Source organism: Pelodiscus sinensis, chromosome 8 (assembly GCF_052426305.1).
Source record: "Pelodiscus sinensis isolate ZL-2025 chromosome 8, ASM5242630v1, whole genome shotgun sequence".
NCBI lineage: Eukaryota > Metazoa > Chordata > Testudines > Trionychidae > Pelodiscus > Pelodiscus sinensis.
This window is the reverse complement of record NC_143059.1, coordinates 42,305,848-42,323,841: the sequence shown is the minus strand read 5'-3', so window position 1 is coordinate 42,323,841 and position 17,994 is coordinate 42,305,848. Positions and strand designations below refer to the sequence as shown.

Genomic DNA, 17,994 nt, shown 5'->3' with positions numbered 1-17,994 from the left:
ACCCAGCCCCGGAGCCTGCCCACCCCAGCCCCGGGACTGCAGGTGAGGTGTGAGCCCTGGGGAAAAGGGCTGGGACGGCAGGGAAGTGGTGAGGTGGAGGCAGGGAGGTAGCTTGTACTGTGAGGTGGGGTTAATTTGTGCTTTAGCTGGGAGTTAAGACCGGAGAGACTGCTTGTGCCTGCTAGTTGACAAGCAAGATTTCATCCCAGCCCCCATCTGGGATGAGGGGAGCAGATTGCACAGGCGTAGGTGGGGGAAAGAAGGGGTGGGTGGCTGCTGGTATCTGTGCAGTGATGTGGAAGCAGGGGACAGTTTATTTGGGGGGTGTGCCTCATTTGTTGCAATCTAGATTGCAGTCCTCTCTGGCTGGGCTGGAGCAGAGGTGGAAAGCAGGTTGGGGTGGGTGCATGCGTGCTAGGAGGACATTTGATTACATGTCAAGCTAAGTTTGCATAAGTGTTAATCACTTAAGGCAAGAGAGAGAAAAGATTCTTTTAACAGAATATTTTGGAAAGTTACAGATGTTATGCTTATACAAAGCACATGAGATCTTTTATAGGGGAAAAGGCAGTATGCCGCATTTATTGAGAATACAACAGTTAGCATGTGTTTTTCAGTCGCCTGCCTGCCCATCCGTTGATGTTATAGTTATGAGTCCAGAGTCTGAGATCAATTTGGCTGGCCACTAGATTGATCCAGAGGGGAGCCGGGCTTTGTCGGTCACGATCTAGCCCACTTCCACACGGATATCTGAAATTTTGATCTTATTGATTTTTTTTTTAAATCCTGTGTTACTAAAATGGTATGCTCTGCGTCATTATAAATGAAGCTGCTATAAGTAGGACTATTATTGACTTTAAAAAGTATAAATGGCACACAGATAAGTGAATAAGTTAAATCTCGGGACCCCACTTCTGCAAGGTTGCTGACCCCTGCACTAGAAGCTCATATTCAGTTGTTTGTCTACTGTAAGTTCTTATCAATACTACTGCGTACCAAGATAGTCTCTCATATTGTAAGTGCAGCCTGTTTACTTTGTATTTAGATGTATGAACTTGCCTTTGGGTGTATTACCACACATTGTTAAAATGAATTAGTGTCACATGACCCTTGTTTGTAAAACTGACTTCTCCCCATTGGTCTCTTTCTTGTTGTCCTGCAGTGTGCCCATTGCTGATCTAGCGTGGTGCTGCAGGCATTTCCCTACCTCAATTTCTTTTCTATTCGGGCACCTTAAGAAATCCACAGAGAGCAAATTCCCTGGGGGTTCTACTTTATTTCTAGTTTATTTGTGGATTTAATAGTCTCCTTTTGTGCTCATAGGATGCACAGCCTTGCTCCATAGGGCCTATTGTCTCTTGCAGCTTCTCTCCCTTCAGAGAGCTTCTCTCTGTGAGCACCTCTTTTCAGCTAGGGTATGTCTAGACTACATGCCTCTGTCGGCAGAGGCATGTAGATTAGGCTACCCAACGTAGTCAATGAAGCGGGGATTTAAATAATCCCCGCTTCATTAAAATAAAAATGGCTGCCGTACTGTGCTGACAATCAGGTGATCTGGCACAGCACGGCAGTCTAGACGCAGCGCAGTCGACAAGGGAAGCCTTTGTTGACAACTCCAGTAAACCTCATCTACCGCACCGCGTCTAGACTGCCGCGCTGTGCCGGATAAGTTGATTGTCAGTACAGCACGGAGGCCATTTTTATTTTAATGAAGTGAGGATTATTTAAATCCCTGCTTCATTGACTATGTGGAGTAGCCTAATCTACATGCCTCTGTCGGCAGAGTATGTAGTCTAGATGTACCCCTACTGAGCTCTAAGTACAAAGCTCTTGCAACTACTGAGCCAGACCCAGGATCTCATTATCAATTAACTGTACTTGTTCCCCTTAATTTAACTCTGTACTAGTACCCTGGGCCCAGACATTTTTACTCCCCTCCTCCTTAAAGAGACCAGCAATACCATCACACTTATTTATAAATGTTCCTTGCCAATAAGTTTTCCATACGATTGCTTTTGGGAAAATGGACTTTTTTTTTAAAAAGCACTGTGTGTATACGTTTCTGGATGGGGACTCGTGATCTCTTAGCATGCAAATGAAATTAATTCATAATAATTTTGCATCTAGGCCTGTGACAGACCGGGCCATGTCTGGGCACAGCTGAGGGGGTCCGCTAAGGGTGAACTGCTCAACTTCGGGGCTCCTTACAGCCCCCAGACAGGTGACCTCTCCAAACAGGCCACAGACCAGTCCCACAGAGCGCTTCAGCAGCCTGCCTGAAGCCTTGCGAGCAAAACCCCTCCGACACCCCAACAATATCCGTGCCCCAGATGGCCCCAGGCCTTATACACAGGTGGGGGGTCTAGCACCCAATCCCACCTACCCTGAACGAGTTCTGTCCGGTTCCAAGAAACCAGCCGCAGATCCCTGGTCAATTTACCCTCTGGACCTTACCCACAAATCACGCTGAGCCAATCCTTTAGAATCTATCATCTAAAGGTTTATTACCACAAGAAAGAAAAGCATGAGAGTGAGGTTGCTAAAGTATCATACATTACATGCATCGAATCTCTCAGTTCTTGATGCAGGCTCTAGCAGAGATGTTACAGCTGCTGGCTTAAAAGTTCTTGTTGCGCATCCTAGAATCAGGATGGGTCCACAGTTCTTTCCGTCTCTTCGATCCCTGCACTGCTGCCTCTGGGATGAAGTGATGAGCTGAGTACCAAGATGGAGTCGACCACATGGACACTCTATACATCCTTCCTGGTCTCTTCTTGGCTACAGCAGGTCACCTGGCCAGTGGCCTATCACTGTGTTCCCTGCTGGTAGCCCTTAGGTGGCGGTCACCCATTCCCCAGGTGTGTCTTTGGCCCATTGAGTGCTGTTGTCCCACAAGGCCTCGCTAATTAGCATGTCCATAGGTCGGGCTCTGCCCAATGTTCAACCGTATTCAGAAAGACTTCCAGTCTCCATACAGATTCCTAACCCCCCACACAGACATTATACAGATATATGAAGAGCAGATACAGAATCAGAAGAATGTAAGCTTTTGTTTGACCCCTCACATGGCCCCCTTTGTACCATTTTTGGGGCGAACACCCCCCCATGGGTGCAACAGTGACCCGGCTGCTCCCTTCACAATCCAATAACATGACAAGTTCGTGATCACTCCTGAGTTTAGCAATCAATTCATCTTTGTCGGAATTTCCTAACTTTTTGTGCTCTTAAAGGGAGGGTCTGGGCTTTTAAAGGGTCATACTCCTATATTTGCTATTCTCAGTTATGTGACTATAGAATAACATACACACTTACCTATTCTTCAAAAAGGAGCCTCAACAGGGATTAGAATTTTCCTTCCCAAAATCTGCGGTAGGAAGTAGTTTGGGTTTTTTAAGACATATTTTAAGCTAATCTGCTTGTGCTGATATCAAATTCCGTATATTTTTTGCTGTCACTGGGTGGTAAGCCCAGCCCCCTTGGAAGCAGGGCATTGAGCCTCTCAGGCAGTGCTTTTTGGAGCGGGGCGGGGTTAGAAAAAAGGTGCCGGTACTCTGGGACAAACTTGTTGAGCAAAAAAAATACCGTGCTGGGGGCCGAAATGCAGTCGCAGCCCCTTTAAGAGCCACAACACTGCTCTGGGAGCTGGCGGGGGGGGGGGGGGGGGAACTGCCGTGTGTCCTGAGCAGACTTCTGTCAGAAGCTGAACCGCCCCAGAAAGACAACTGCTGGTACATGGGGGTGAAATCCCATTCTTTTTCTGTGGGCTGGGAAAATAGGTGATGGTATACCGTTCCAGGCAGTACCATCACAAAAAAAGCACTGCTCTCAGGCCCTTTTTGGGGTGTTCCACCCCATAATTGTAGCAGCCCCTGTCAGTGGGGAAATTGGGCCCAGCGGCTAGTCAGTAGCAAACGCCCCTATTGCAGGGCAGTAAGGCCTACTAGCCTGAATCGATAGTCCAGATGTTGTGCCTTACTTGGGAGGTAACGGAGTGGGGTAAGGAGACCCACCCGGGACCTCCTTCTCCACTGGGTCCCAGTCCAGGGCCCTGTAAATGGTGGGCATGACCTACCCTTAGCTCAGTGGGGAGTCCACCCAAAACACACTGAGCTCACAGGGTGTTCCAGCTCCCCACTCTGGGCTACTTCCTACCCTGTTCCAGACTGTTAGCGTCTGCCCCACCTGCATCCTCTGGGCTGTGTGCTTTCCTAGCCAGTCTCTGCTGGTTGGCCTCTGCTGCGGTTGCTCCTCCTCCGGAACTCTGGAAGCAGCTCCTGCTTCTGCATTGGTCAGCCCTGACTCAGCTGCTCCACTGGCCTTTTATATGGTCCTCAAGCTGGAGCATGCCCAATCGCGCTGTGGGGGAGAAGCCCTCTCAGACAGTTCTTCTTGGAAGAGTGCCCCCTTGGGTGTTCCATTTGTCGGCGAACCAGCGCCGCTGCACCCACCAGTCAGATTCTTGGTAGCAGTGCCCCCACAGCTGGCCGCGTATGCGAGGCTCAGGAGCCTGGGGTGTGTAATGCGCGTGCATGGCCAGCCAGCTCCTCAAGACATGCCCGGCTCACCTGAGTTTAAAAGGTGCTTGAATTGCTGTCTGTCTATATCCATAGCAGACGGACACTGTGTGTCCGCTGCCTGGGTGAAGACCACGAAGAACACTCCTCAAAGAAGAAGGGAAGATTACTCACCCTGTGCAGTAACTGGAGTTCTTCGAGATGGTTGTCTCTATGGGCACTCCACCACCCACTCTCCTCCCTTCTGCTTTGGATTCTATTTGGGGTCCGGTTCAGAGAAGAACTGAGGAACCAGCTGGCCACACATGTGCATTATACACTCCAGGTGCCTTGCACACGCAGCCAGATGGGGAGGCAGTGCTACCAAGAATCTCCAATTGGTGGGTGCAGGTAGAGCACCCATGGGGACAACCATCTTGAATTCCATTTACTGCACAGGGTGAGTAACCTTCCCTTAGGCCTGGTTAACCCTTGCAGGCCCACGGGGGCGATGGTACACCCTCCCCCTTAACAAAGGTCCCTGGGGAGCTGCCTCTTCTCCCTCATCAATGCTTACTTGGGGGGAAAAAAATCAGTGTTAGAATGGGCTTTCTCTGGCTAGCGTGCAACCTGGAATTAGTAGGGCTGAAGCGACGGATACCAACACATGAGTCTCACATTTGTGTCTTTCTTACTATGTAGCCATTTGAGGGGGCATGATCCGTAACTAATGTAAAGGGACTGCCTAGGAGGCAATATCAGAGGGCCTCAAAGGCCCGTTTCACTGTAAGCGCCTCCCACTCTACTGTGGAATACCAAGTCTCTCATGGGAATAACTTGCAACTTAAATATAGAATGGGGCGTTCTGTCCCAGGAGGTAGGCAGAACAGTACTACCCCTAGACCCACCTCTGAGGCATCCGTTTGCAGGAAGAATGGGTTTGTAAAATCTGGTTGGGTGAGCCAAGGCTCTTGTCAGCTGGTCTCATAGGACCCAGAAAGCAGCCTCATGCTTCGTAGTCTACTTAACTTTCCGGGGCTTCTGTTCTTTGTCAAGTCTCTCAGGAGCAGCTAGAATGCAAAATTAGGGACAAACTAATAGCAATATCCCACCAGTCCCAAAAACTGTTGTATTTGCCTCTTTGTTGTGGGGGTAGGGCATTCTTATAGACAGGGCTCGACAAATGCACTTGCCCGCTCGCCCGTGGCGGGTAGATTTTTTTCCAGCTGGCGAGTGCAGGGGCAGGGCAGACTGGCCCAGTGGGCTGTTGTGACGGGTTGGCCGAAGCCCGCACTACGGGCGGCACGGCCCCATCCGTTCCGGCAGTCGACGGAGCACAGCGCTGCAGGGAAGTGCGGCGATTCTTCCCACCGGGATGCCTGCGTGCAGCTTCGGCGCGAGGAGGCGGGGCGGGACTCCAGGACGGTAGCATGACCTGGCCCCGCTGATTTTTAAAGGGCCATGGCAGCTCGGCTCTGGCCCACGTGTCCCTGGGAGCTGGCTGCAGCGCGTGGCACAGCCAGGGCCCGCTCTACCAGCTCTAGTCCTGCCATGGCACCAGCCCCCCTTTGTGTCTGCACCGCCAGTTGCTCACACCTCCCCTGGACCTCCTGTTCTCCCTCTTCCCTGCGATCCTCTGGCTCTGCGTCGCCCTTACACCCCGCACCCTGCTCCCCCCAATCTCTGCCCCTCCAGCTCTGTGCTGCCCGTTCCCTGCACTGCCCTCTTCCCCTCCCGTTCCCCGCGTCCTGTTGCCTGTGCCTCCACTGCACCCTGCTACCCCCGATCCCTGCATCCCTCTGGCTCTGTGCTGTCCCTGCACCCTGCTCCCCTTGTGAGTTGGGAGTGAAGGGTGCTTGCCCATAGGGAGGGGCTGGACAGGGCAGGGAAAAGGCTGCTGTGACCCAACATCAAGTGAAAGGGGGAGTTCACTGAAGCGCCTTTGCCTTTATGGAAAAAAAGAATGAAAATGCTATTTGCCATTTATAGGGCTAAAATGCCGGGACAAAAAAGAAAACAAACAAAAAAAACCCATTGCAAAATGCAAATGTGTAAAAGACAACAACAAAGGTGGGGGGGGGGCAAAAATGTTTTGCTTGGGGCATCAAAAAACCTGGAGCTGGCCCCTGGGGAGGGGAAGGGGCTGGGCTGTGTGGAGGGGAGGGGAGTGGAGGGGAAAAATATGGGGAAGGGGCTTGTGCTGAGGGGAGGAGGTCAGTTGAAGAATAAGAAGAACGCACCAAAGGACAGGGGTGCACGAGAGACAAATGCCAGGGGGCTAAGTGCAGACAATGAGGAAAAGGGCAGTAGGGGAGGTGTCAGTGGGAGGGGGAACAGGGTGATGCTGGGAGAGGAGAGGGTAAGGGCACTGGGAGCTACAGGGGGAGGAGGAGGTGCTGGGAGAAGGCTTGAAAGAAGGGGTAGGCATGAGGAAGGTGGGGATGGAGCAAGGCATCTGTGAGGACACAGGGGCATCAGGGAAAAAGAGAGCAAAGGGGGAAGGGGCAGGCACCAGGAGGGTGCAGGTGCCAAGGGATTCTGGGGGTGAAGCAGAAGGGCAGACACCTGCAGGGGAGGGACCAGCACCAGAGGAGAGAGGCAGGGCAGGTTTGTAAAGGGAGGTTTTAGGAGAGGGGATGAGGAGGGGTAGCTCACATGATCAGAGTGGGACTACTGGAGGAGTGAGCACAGGGCAGAGGAGAAGGGCTGGCGGAGGGGGGCAGGTCTTAGGAAGGCTGAGGGCAGTGAAAAGGGCAGGAGTCAGGACAGCAGAGGGTGAGGGGTTGGGGGGCAGCAGGCACCAGGGGAGCTGATAGAGCAAGAGTAGGAGACATGGCAGCAGAGAGAAAAGGTGTAGAGGTTTATAAGATATTTATTAATAATCTGGGTGATATTCACTTATTAGTAATTACTGTTCTTATTCTTCTTAGGAATTTATGCCATTAAAAAAACACTCTTTGGGGGGGAGGGTGGCGAGTCCCTTTTTTGCCTGGCTAGTAGGGTTTTCCATAATTTGTCAAACCCTGCTTATAGGGCCTGCACCTTGTCCACTGATAGTCATAATTTCTCTTTACCCACTCTATACCCCAGATAGGTCACCTCCCACTGGCCGAAGTGGCTCTTGGCTAGATTTACAGTGTGGCTGGCCTCCCCCAAGGCCTGCAATACCTGCTCTAGGTGTTGCAAGTGGTCCATCCAGTTTGTGCTGTAGGTGATGATGTCATCAATGTATGCTGCTGCATACTTATTGTGTGGGCTCAGCAGCTGGTTCAAGATCTGCGGGAAGGTGGCCAAGTCCCCATGCAATCAAACTGTCCCATCTGATTTAGGGGACTAACACAATTTGACTCCGCCACTCACCCTGAGATTCCTCCACACCCCCTCACTGCTAAAATCTGGCCCAGCTGTTTTCTTACTATGTCCCACCTCTTTCTGGGGAGAGAACAATGGTTGTCCCTCAACTTTTGGCCTGGGACTGGTGATTGTGATGACTTGTCAGCCATGTCTTCTCTAGTTTGGCAGATAGTCGCCAAGGACATGTGAGAACTAGCTTCTGTAGCTGTTCCTGTTCATGTTCGAGGTCTGGCCCAGTGCCTATTGGTTGATGTTCTTGAGAGTCCTCGGCCTCGGGCCCTAGCTCCGGCTCAGGGGTGTACGAGGCGATTATCATTGCTTCTCGTTCCTTCCAGGCTTTTAGGAGGTTTGCATGCTATCTGGGTCTCTTTCTGATGCTCTGGCAGCCGTATCTCTTAATCAAGTCTTGCTCTTTGCGTCACCTTGGCTAGAAGCTTTGACTCCACCACTGGTAACACAAGCAGCACTCAGTCTCCCAGCTCCAAGGTCCTCACCTTTGCCCCCTTGTTGTATTGCCTTGCTTGTTCTTCCTGAGCTTGCTGCAGATCCTCACAGGCTACTCTGCCTAACTTCCTGAGGCATTCCCTAAGTTGCAGCACGTAGTGGACTGACCCTGGGGCACAGGTCTCCTGCTCTTCCTGAGTCTCTCTCATGAGGTCTAAAATCCCCTGGTGGCATCACCCATCGAGCAGCTTGAAAAGTGAGAACCCAGATGGTAGAAGTATGTGTATCCCCCTGGATACATACAGGTCATCTGGGGGCACATCTCCTCCTCTAGATATTTGCATAGTTTTGCAACAGGCTACATAAACAGCACTAGTGAAGTCAGTGCAGACTTAAATTTCTGAAGATGACTTATGTATATGTGCTCTATATATGCTGAAATATAAGTACAATATTTATATTCCAATTGATTTATTTTACAAACTACAGTAAACTTGCGATAATCCGGCACCTTTAGGACCCAGGGGGTGCCAGATTATCAGATATTCCGGAGTACCGGAAGGGGGGGCTATGAGGGGTCTGGAGTGGGGGGTCAGTGGGGAACTGCGCAGCATGGGAGAGGGCAGCGCTGCGGGACCAACCCGGCAGCACTCTAGCTGCTCTGCCCCCCGGCTTCCTCAAGTCAGCTGCTGGTCAGTTTCAGCAGCAGCGGACTTGGGGAAGCCAGGGGCAGAGCAGCTCCAATTGTCTGGCTGTCCGGAGCACTTCAGGAGTGCCGGACCACTGGATGCTGGGAAATTGGAGTTTTACTGTGCATGGTAGAAATGAGAAAGTAGCAATTTTTCAGTAATACTGTGCTATGACACTTTTTTGTATTTTTATGTCTGATTTTATAATCAATTAGATTAAGTAGGGTGAAACTTCAGGTATGTAAGACAAATCAGACTCTTGAAAGTGGTACAGTAACTCTGGAAAGGTTGAGAACCACTGAACAAGAAAACTCAGAAATCTCTCTTAGAAGATGCAACTTAATGGATTTCCACTCAAGGGCAAGGTTGTCCTTCATACTCTTGTCATTTCTTTCATATGTTACAGTAGATTGCTCTTCCTTTGTGTGAGCCTTAGCTGAAAAAATTGCTATACATACAAGAAGTGGGGCAAAAAGCTGTTAAATTTTAACTTGTAACCCTAAATTCATTAGTTCTATCTTTTTCCTCCATCCTAAATGTCTGTTTAAAAGCATCTAAACTGTACATGGTAGGTGGATCAGTAACTGCCTCACTGAAGCATGTATAGCTGATTGATTATGGAAAGAATCAGACTCCAATGGATTTACTCCCTGGTGGCCTGTTACGTAGAAGGGTCAGTAGCCACCTCCAAAAGAAATAAATAAGCAAAGGTGCCACATTTATAATTAATCAGCTATTTTGTAAACACCTTACAAAAGGGACCTTAAATCCTCAGTAGCAATATCCCTTTGTCAGGATGGTGGTGCAGGCATTCATATCCGTATGTAGAAAGGAAAAAAAATCAGTATCCCACGTGTTTGTTTGAAGATGTCAGGATTGCTATCTTTTTTTTTTTTTTTTCTTCAGCTTTTCTTTTCCTTTCCATGCATCCAACTTAAGTTAATATATTGGACCACAATGATAGTCTATTCTCAGTTCTAGTTATATAGTAACTGCTGTTGAATAAGGCTTTGAGTTGTATAAGCATTTATATTCATCTGCTAAGAGCACTTGAGTATTTCCAAAGCTATATTAAAACACTGATTTATTTTTTTTGCCTGGGGGCCAAAGGGACAAGTCAAAGCCTCAGGTGAGTGAACTGTCACCAGTGTGGAGGGATAGCTCAGTGGTTTGAGCAGTGGTCTGCTAAACCCAGGGGTTGTGAGTTCAATCCTTGTGGAGGCCATTTGGGGCAAAAATTCATCAGGGATAGTACTTGGTCCTGCTGTGAAGGCAGGGGACTGGACTCCCTTCCAGTTCTAGAAGATAGGCAATCTCCATTATTTTATTTATATATATATATTCTCTGTATATGAGGGCAACCCAAATGTCTCTAATTAGGAGGTGAGGTCTTAGAAAAGAAAATTGGGTAACAGTTTTCATTTTGTATTCTAAAGAAGGTAAAAACACAGGATATGCCTGTCTAATTCCCTCTCTTCCCCCTCCCCCCCCCCCCCCCCCCCGCCGCCTTTCTTCCTGTGTGAATTAATCCACTTCTGGAGTATTTCACAGATCTGTCCTGGCTATGTAGGATTCTTTTGCCCCCTGGAATCATTCCTTCTCTAGGGAGTAAGGAGGCTCACTGAGTTCACTTTGCCCCTAAGTTTGATGCTATGGGATGCCCAGCTTGTAATGAATCTATCTAGGAAGTGGTACAAAGGCTCCAATCACTGCCACTTTTTGCAACCCCACCATCCTTAGAAACTAAGAAGAAGAGAACTGTTATCTGGACTTAAACTTCATTTCAGTAAAAGGGTTCAGCCAATGTCAGAGCCCTCTACTCAGTAGCATGACAGACAATTTCCTTAAGAAGACTCAGACACTTAGTGGAGGTGGTATCCTGTTTCTTTGCCTTAGAGAGGGTAAATTCCTAATAAGAATAAGAACAGTAAGAGGGTAAGAAATAGAGAAGTGTCACTATTCCATTTAAGGATTGGTAGATACTGATGTTTTCCTCACAGTTCACTTACATAGGATGTTAATCTCTAATCCAGGTGACACCTGATATAAAATTTGTCTTTCCTAAGGCTATGTTTAAGTTTCATAGGTTTCCAGAGAGGTCCTTTCAGTCATTATGGACTGCTCACCTGGAGCATGCCTTTGGCAAGCAATTGGTCCATTACAGCTGTCATGAAGCCAGGTGGCTTTCACCCTTCACTGAATTCAGACCTTCAACCTATAACTTCTTTCAACATACATCCGTTCTCAATGTTTTCAATTCTCTGCTTTTGCCTTTTGCCTAAGATCAACAACTGAGTCTTTTTAAAGATCCTGATAATGGTTTGTTAGTGCTCTCTCTCACATCTCCGACTATTGGAATTTCACCCTTCTACTTTGTTCTCGTTTTAGGCTATTGTTTGGAATTTGAGAACTCTTGGAAGTTATTGTTTTGAAGAGTAGTTGTAGCTTAGAAAAGGTGTCAATTTTTAATCAGGTGGAAATTTCCAAATTTAAGTGAAGGCAGAACAGCCCACCTTCCCCATTTTGTGTGTGTGTGTGTGTGTGTGTGTGTGTGTGTGTGTGTGTGTGTGTGTGTGTGTGTGTTTAGACTGCATTTTTCCTTTGGTAAATGTACAGGATGTGCTTTGTTTTGTCAATTCTGCATCTTTGGATGGGCTACATTTTTGGATTGAGCCTTTTTCAACTATATGATGAAGGAAGCCTTTGGAAATATAAAATGGAAAAATACTTTGCGAACCTGTTTTAGGCTTATTCAAAACTTCTGTGGAATGTAAGACTGGTTTGGGTTTGCTCACTTTCTATATAAGAAATGACTCCTTTTGTACAAGGTGACTTTGTTTTTTTTAATCATTATTTTAGGCTGGCATTCCAGATCCACCAAATATGTCTGAAGAATTAATCCTACTGAAAGCCAAAGAGCGCCATTTTCTGGAGCAATTATTGGATGGGAAAAAATTGGAAAACTATAAAATTCCAGTCCCAATCAAAGCAGAGCTCAGAAAATATCAGCAGGTAAAAACTTCTGCTTTTACATTACAAGAACAGCATGATGACTTATCAGTAGTACATAATTGTAGCACATAATTGTAACACATTCTTTATACTAAAACTCAGATAGTAAATTCAGGGTTGGTAATTTCCTGGAAAAAAAACTAGTTTCAGACAAGGCACTAGTGAATACCAGTTTAAACCCATTTTAACCTGGAAATAATAAAACTTTTTTGTTAGACTAAATTAATGAAAATGACTGCTATTTATAGCAAATTGATAATTTTGCAGTAATTTTATCTTATTTTAATCAAAGGAGATTAAACAAAAGAGACTCCTCTTAGACGTATGCTATTGCCTTGGCTACTTCAAACAGAAAGTGAAATTTTCAAACCTGAAAATTCCCTTTTTTGTTTTAACAATGAAAATGTTTAGCAAACAAAGCAAGCTTTCCAAATTCAAAAGTTTGTTTCTACTTGAGGTAAACTGCCAAAGAAACTGTCCAGTCAGTACTTTCTCTTGAACTGGCTGCCTGGACTGCAACCGAACTTTGTCCTTACAATGACTTAAGTAAAATATTTCAGCATTAGCAAAGGTAGAAGAACACTTAAACCTAATGAATGGCTAATTTTTGCAAAAGTTAATAAAGATGGCATAGAATCTTAAATGCAGAAATTGCAAAGAAAAGATTAGCTGGAAGGTAAACTGTATGAGAGCCACCTTGAAAAATGCAGTGGAAAGAGCAAAAACACCAGAACTGCCTTTGACTATACAGATGCAAGTTTTAGAATTTGATTCTGAAGATGAAGTATCTTGCATTGCCATTGCTAAGAACATTCAAAGAAATTTGGCCAGCCTGGGTCTTGCTATAACAAAAATGAAGTATCCTGTTTTTTAAGCTACAAATGGATATGTTTTTCACAAAAACAACTTCAGAAGTGAAATAAAAAGAGAGACTTGAAAATTGGAGGGTTGGGGACCGACTACAAAACGCTCACTTGAGAACAGGGGCAGGGAGGACTGAGGTTCAGGGCTTCCCATAAACCAGATTAATTTGTCTGGGGTTCCAGGGTTAGTGGATTTTGTGGACCCCTCTAGGCTCTGGGGGTGGAACAAAAATGAAGGGTTGAGTGTGTGGTACAGGCCTGCCAGCAAGAGGGAGGGGAGTGCAGGATCTGGGTAGGAGGTGGGTGTAGGAGGGGATGAAGGTGCAAGGTCTGGGTTGAGAGTGGGGTGCATGAGCAGGCTGGGAGCACGGTGTCTGCCCAGAGGAAGGGGGAGGGTGCAGGAGCAAGGGAGGATGAAGGAGCAGGTTGGGGATAGGGTGTCTGGGCAGGAGGGAGGGAGCAGAAGCAGGCTGGAGGTGGGTGTCTGGCCAGGAGGGAGGGTGCAAAGTAGGCTGTGGGTGGATAGGATGCCTGGCCATGGGGGGCAGGAGCAGTGCAGGAGCAGGCTGGGGGTGGATAGGGTATCTGGCCATAGGGGCAGGGTGCAGGAGCAGGCACAATGCGCGGGCAGTACAGGGAGTTGTTTTTGCCCACTGCCAGGCAGAGCCTGCAGACCCAATTCAGCCTGTGGCTTGCTTTCATCAGACCCGGGGGGCTCTTCTCCCACCCCCTGCAATGGCATGACCCAGCTAGTGCTGACATTGCAGCCACAGCACCCACCACATGTTGGAGTGGAATCCCAAGCCTCGCAGGACAGATCAGACAAGTGGTGGGCGGGATCCAACCCACAGGCCCTAGGTTCCCCATCCCTGAGTTAAGGCTTTAATGTTCACTCTCACATGCATAAGCTGAGAAGGGTTTGTGTTGCTGCTTTTCCCTTTTTTGGAGGTTCTGACTCATGATTTTTGAATCTGGGGGATCATAATAATGAATATCCAACTGAATGAATTGTGGAGGTGATCATGAATTCAAGGAGATATACACTCAAAAGAAAGTTATCCAATAACCTATTTCATTTTTTGCCCTCTGCATATTTAATAGCTAAGCAATTTTACTGGAAAAAAGAAACTGGCTAGGATATTTGTTAGTTTGTCTTTTGCAAGTATGTTTTTGTTTGAAAATTTCTTCAGTAGCTACTAATTCATTTTCAAGGACCACAGGTACATTTTCTACTGTAAAGCTATGAAGAAGATGGTGGGCTAAAGTAAACATATTTATGGACAGCCCTTTGATGGGGGGGAAGTGTGGGGGATTAATTATGGGACAGGCATCCAGAACACTGCATGGACACCTATAGTAGAGTTTGATTAAATCAGGCAGGAGGTTGACAGTGCATGGCAGATTCCTCACACAAGTGTTTTGAAGGAAAGATTTATTGCTCTAATCAAAACCCCTGACTACTTACATCTTTTGTCTCTTGCACGTTTTCTTTCTAAAGGATGGTGTGAACTGGCTGGCATTTCTCAATAAGTATAAACTTCATGGAATTCTGTGTGATGATATGGGTTTAGGAAAGACATTGCAGTCCATTTGTATTCTTGCAGGAGATCATTGCCTCAGGTAAGCTGCTGTTCTATCATGCACTTTGAGGATCTTTTTAAGATACTAAAAGTAACATTAAGTTCTTAATGTTTAATACTTTAAAGGGCTCAAGAATATGCAAGAACTAAACTGGTAGACAGTGTTCCTCTTCCATCCTTGGTGGTTTGTCCTCCAACACTTACAGGTCATTGGGTGGATGAAGTGAATAAATTTTGCTCCAAAGAGTATCTCAATCCTTTGCATTATACTGGACCTCCCACTGAAAGAGCAAGGTAAGCACTACATTGCAGAAAAAATTATTTTTACTTGAAAATATATTCTTGTATTTGATTTTAAGATTAACTTTAAATTTATTTGTATACTACTAATGATAAACATGGACAGTAAATTGTAAACTGTTTTTAAACTCTTAAATGGTGGAAATGAAGACCTGTTTGTTTATATTTGCCCTGAACACCATTTCTCCATATCTGTTTTTAAGATTACAACACCAGGTGAAAAGGCACAATCTCATTGTGGCTTCATATGATGTTGTTCGAAATGACATTGATTTCTTCAGGTAAGAAGTAAATATTTGCATTCTTGTTTTCTTGTTGTATTAATATTTTTAAAATATTAAATAATAATTCTTTTTTTATTTCATAGAAATATTAAGTTTAACTACTGTATCCTTGATGAAGGCCATGTAATCAAAAATGGAAAAACAAAATTGTCAAAAGCAGTAAAGCAGTTGACTGCCAATTATAGGATAATTCTTTCTGGGACACCCATCCAGGTACTTGCTTATCCTCTCCATTTCAAGAGGGTAGGAGTGGAAGAGGCAAAAGGGAATGTATTTTGCAGTAACTTCACTGTTCCCATTATCTTAGTGCTCCTGTTCAGTGTATAGCTTCTTATAATGAAATCTCCATTATTGCTCTCCTAAACACATCTGAGGCTTGCTTTCGCTATTTGCCAAAGGGCGGGGGGGAGGACATTTTGAAGTACTGTCGCACCATTTTATTCCCAAACTGTTTCAAAGTGGATGGGTTTTTCATCTTTTGTGGAACCCAGGGGTTTCCATTCCAAGAATTCATGGCACATGATGAGCATATAAATTTGAATGCTGGTGCATTTTGAGCCTCCCCTCCTCTCTCCTTGGAATCTCTGCCTCACATGGGATTGGGAGCCCCAGAGCTTCAGTGTACTCCCATTCCCTCAGCTGCTATACAAAAGACAGGCTTTGATTGGTGTCTTGTCAGTTACAGAGTTCACACTCTGAAGTCATTTTGATCCTGGCGTGGGATGGTGCCATTGGGGCCTTGCCCTTACCTAATCCCTGATTTCATACCCACCCAGCTGTCAGTCTCTAGGTACATAACACCTAAAGGTTCAGAACAGATGTCAAGAGCTTCATTGCGCTCTATTAGGGTATGTCTACACTACCCCGCTAGTTCGAACTAGCGGGGTAAGGTATGCATACCGAACTTGCTAATGAAGCCCGGGATTTGAATTTCCCGGGCTTCATTAGCATAAAGCCGGCGCCGCCATTTTTAAAAGCCGGCTAGTGCGAACCCCGTGCCGCGCGGCTACACGCGGCACGGGCTAGATAGTTCGGAATGGCTACATAGTTCGAACTATCTGTACTCCTCGTGGAGTACTTCCACGAGGAATACAGATAGTTCGGAATGGCTACATAGTTCGAACTATCTAGCCCGTGCCGCGTGTAGCCGCGCGGCACGGGGTTCGCACTAGCCGGCTTTTAAAAATGGCGGCGCCGGCTTTATGCTAATGAAGCCCGGGAAATTCAAATCCCGGGCTTCATTAGCAAGTTCGGTATGCATACATTACCCCGCTAGTTCGAACTAGCAGGGTAGTGTAGACATACCCTTATAGAGTAACAATTCAGAAATAAGTTAAGAAATATTCCATAGTATTGGAAACTATGTCAATCTTGGAAATGTATTAACCAATGTTTCTTTTATCTTCAGAATAACGTTTTAGAGTTGTGGTCACTGTTTGACTTCCTTATGCCAGGATTTTTGGGTACCGAACGCCAGTTTGCAGCCCGTTACGGCAAACCAATACTGGCAAGTAGAGATGCTCGGAGTTCCAGTCGAGAACAAGAGGCAGGTAAGGCACGAGCTCCAGTCAGTTTCTTTGTTTATTTCTTTGTAATTCAGAATTGCTTCTGAAAATATCAGATACTTTATCATCACAGTATGAAGTCTTTCTGCTTGTGACACTTGAAGTAATTTGCTTCTTTGTGGTTTCCCAACTACTTGCTGCGTCTGCTGTTAACGCCTAGGAGTTCTTGCAATGGAAGCGCTGCACCGTCAAGTATTGCCATTTCTGTTGAGAAGAATGAAAGAGGATGTACTACAGGATCTTCCACCCAAAATTATTCAAGATTATTATTGTATACTCAGTCCTCTGCAGGTACATTGAAATATACAAGGTTTAGAATCTCCCTTGAACTTGGAATCTGCTCGGCACTAGTTGGGATTAGAAAGAAGCCAGTTGTAGCTCCATGATTCTGGGGTCAGATCACTGAGAGCCTTGACATACTTTAGACCACCCAAGTTTGAAAATGTTTTCTCGTAAGGCTTAAAATTAAAATCACTGGGGAGCGTGCTTCTGGCATCACTCATGTAGGTAGTTGTAGGAAATAATTTCCAGAAATGTATTTCTTAGACAACATGCATGAATTTGCAAATTTAACTTGAAACACATCATTTTCAAGTGATAAGATTACATATTAACTGTGATATCTGTGTTATGTTGAGTGGGATAATTATAACTTTAAAGATTTTTTTTCCATTTGCTGCATTATTAGACAGCCTGGAATTTAAATTTGTTCATTCTTATTTTTTGTTAAACACATTTCTTTCTTTTACTTGTGGGGGCATTACAGGTTCAGCTTTATGAAGATTTTGCCAAGTCTCGTGCTAAATGTGATGTTGATGAAACTGTTTCATCTGCTTCACTGAGTGAGGAGACTGAAAGGCCAAAGCTTAAAGCTACAGGACATGTGTTTCAGGTACAGATTTCTTCAATAATTTGTGCTCTCTTGTTAATGTATTTCTGATATATTATATTCCAGGAAATCCTACTTACCCTTTTCTACTGAATGCAGGAAGATTAACTTTGTACACTAGATGTTGAAATATAGTTGAAAATAAATTCAGTACATCCTGAAGCTATAATTGTTTAAATGAAGCAATTTCCATAGCGGTGATCAGATTGTCTGGAATATGGTGTGACGAGCTTTGATGAATTTACATTTTGGTGTCTTATCTTAGTGTGAAACTTCTTTAAAATATTCAAATTATAATAAGGTTTCTTTTATGTATTCTGCTGAATTAATCTAAATTTAAGAATGTCCATAAGCAAGCTTTTATTCTAATTTGTAAATAGATCATTAAAAGCTTTTTTATTTAATTTAAATATCAGAAACTGATTGAAATACAACTGGAGAATTTATATAATGTATCTCTTTTTCCACTGTAATAGGCAAGAAGTGTTTTGTTTTGGGAGATGGGTGGAGGGGTAGTTTGT

The 17,994-nt window shown here is 45.6% G+C and overlaps 1 protein-coding gene across 1 annotated transcript in view; it reads left to right on the top strand.

Moving 5' to 3' along the window:
• Positions 1–17,994, top strand: part of BTAF1 (B-TFIID TATA-box binding protein associated factor 1) — a 112,133-nt gene that overhangs the window by 78,841 nt on the left and 15,298 nt on the right. The window contains exons 26-33 of the mRNA XM_014581830.4: positions 11,840–11,992; positions 14,354–14,475; positions 14,562–14,729; positions 14,939–15,016; positions 15,103–15,232; positions 16,428–16,569; positions 16,745–16,875; positions 17,351–17,476. Of these exons, the coding sequence (XP_014437316.1) occupies positions 11,840–11,992; positions 14,354–14,475; positions 14,562–14,729; positions 14,939–15,016; positions 15,103–15,232; positions 16,428–16,569; positions 16,745–16,875; positions 17,351–17,476 (1,050 nt within the window). The remainder of the gene's footprint in view (positions 1–11,839; positions 11,993–14,353; positions 14,476–14,561; positions 14,730–14,938; positions 15,017–15,102; positions 15,233–16,427; positions 16,570–16,744; positions 16,876–17,350; positions 17,477–17,994) is intronic.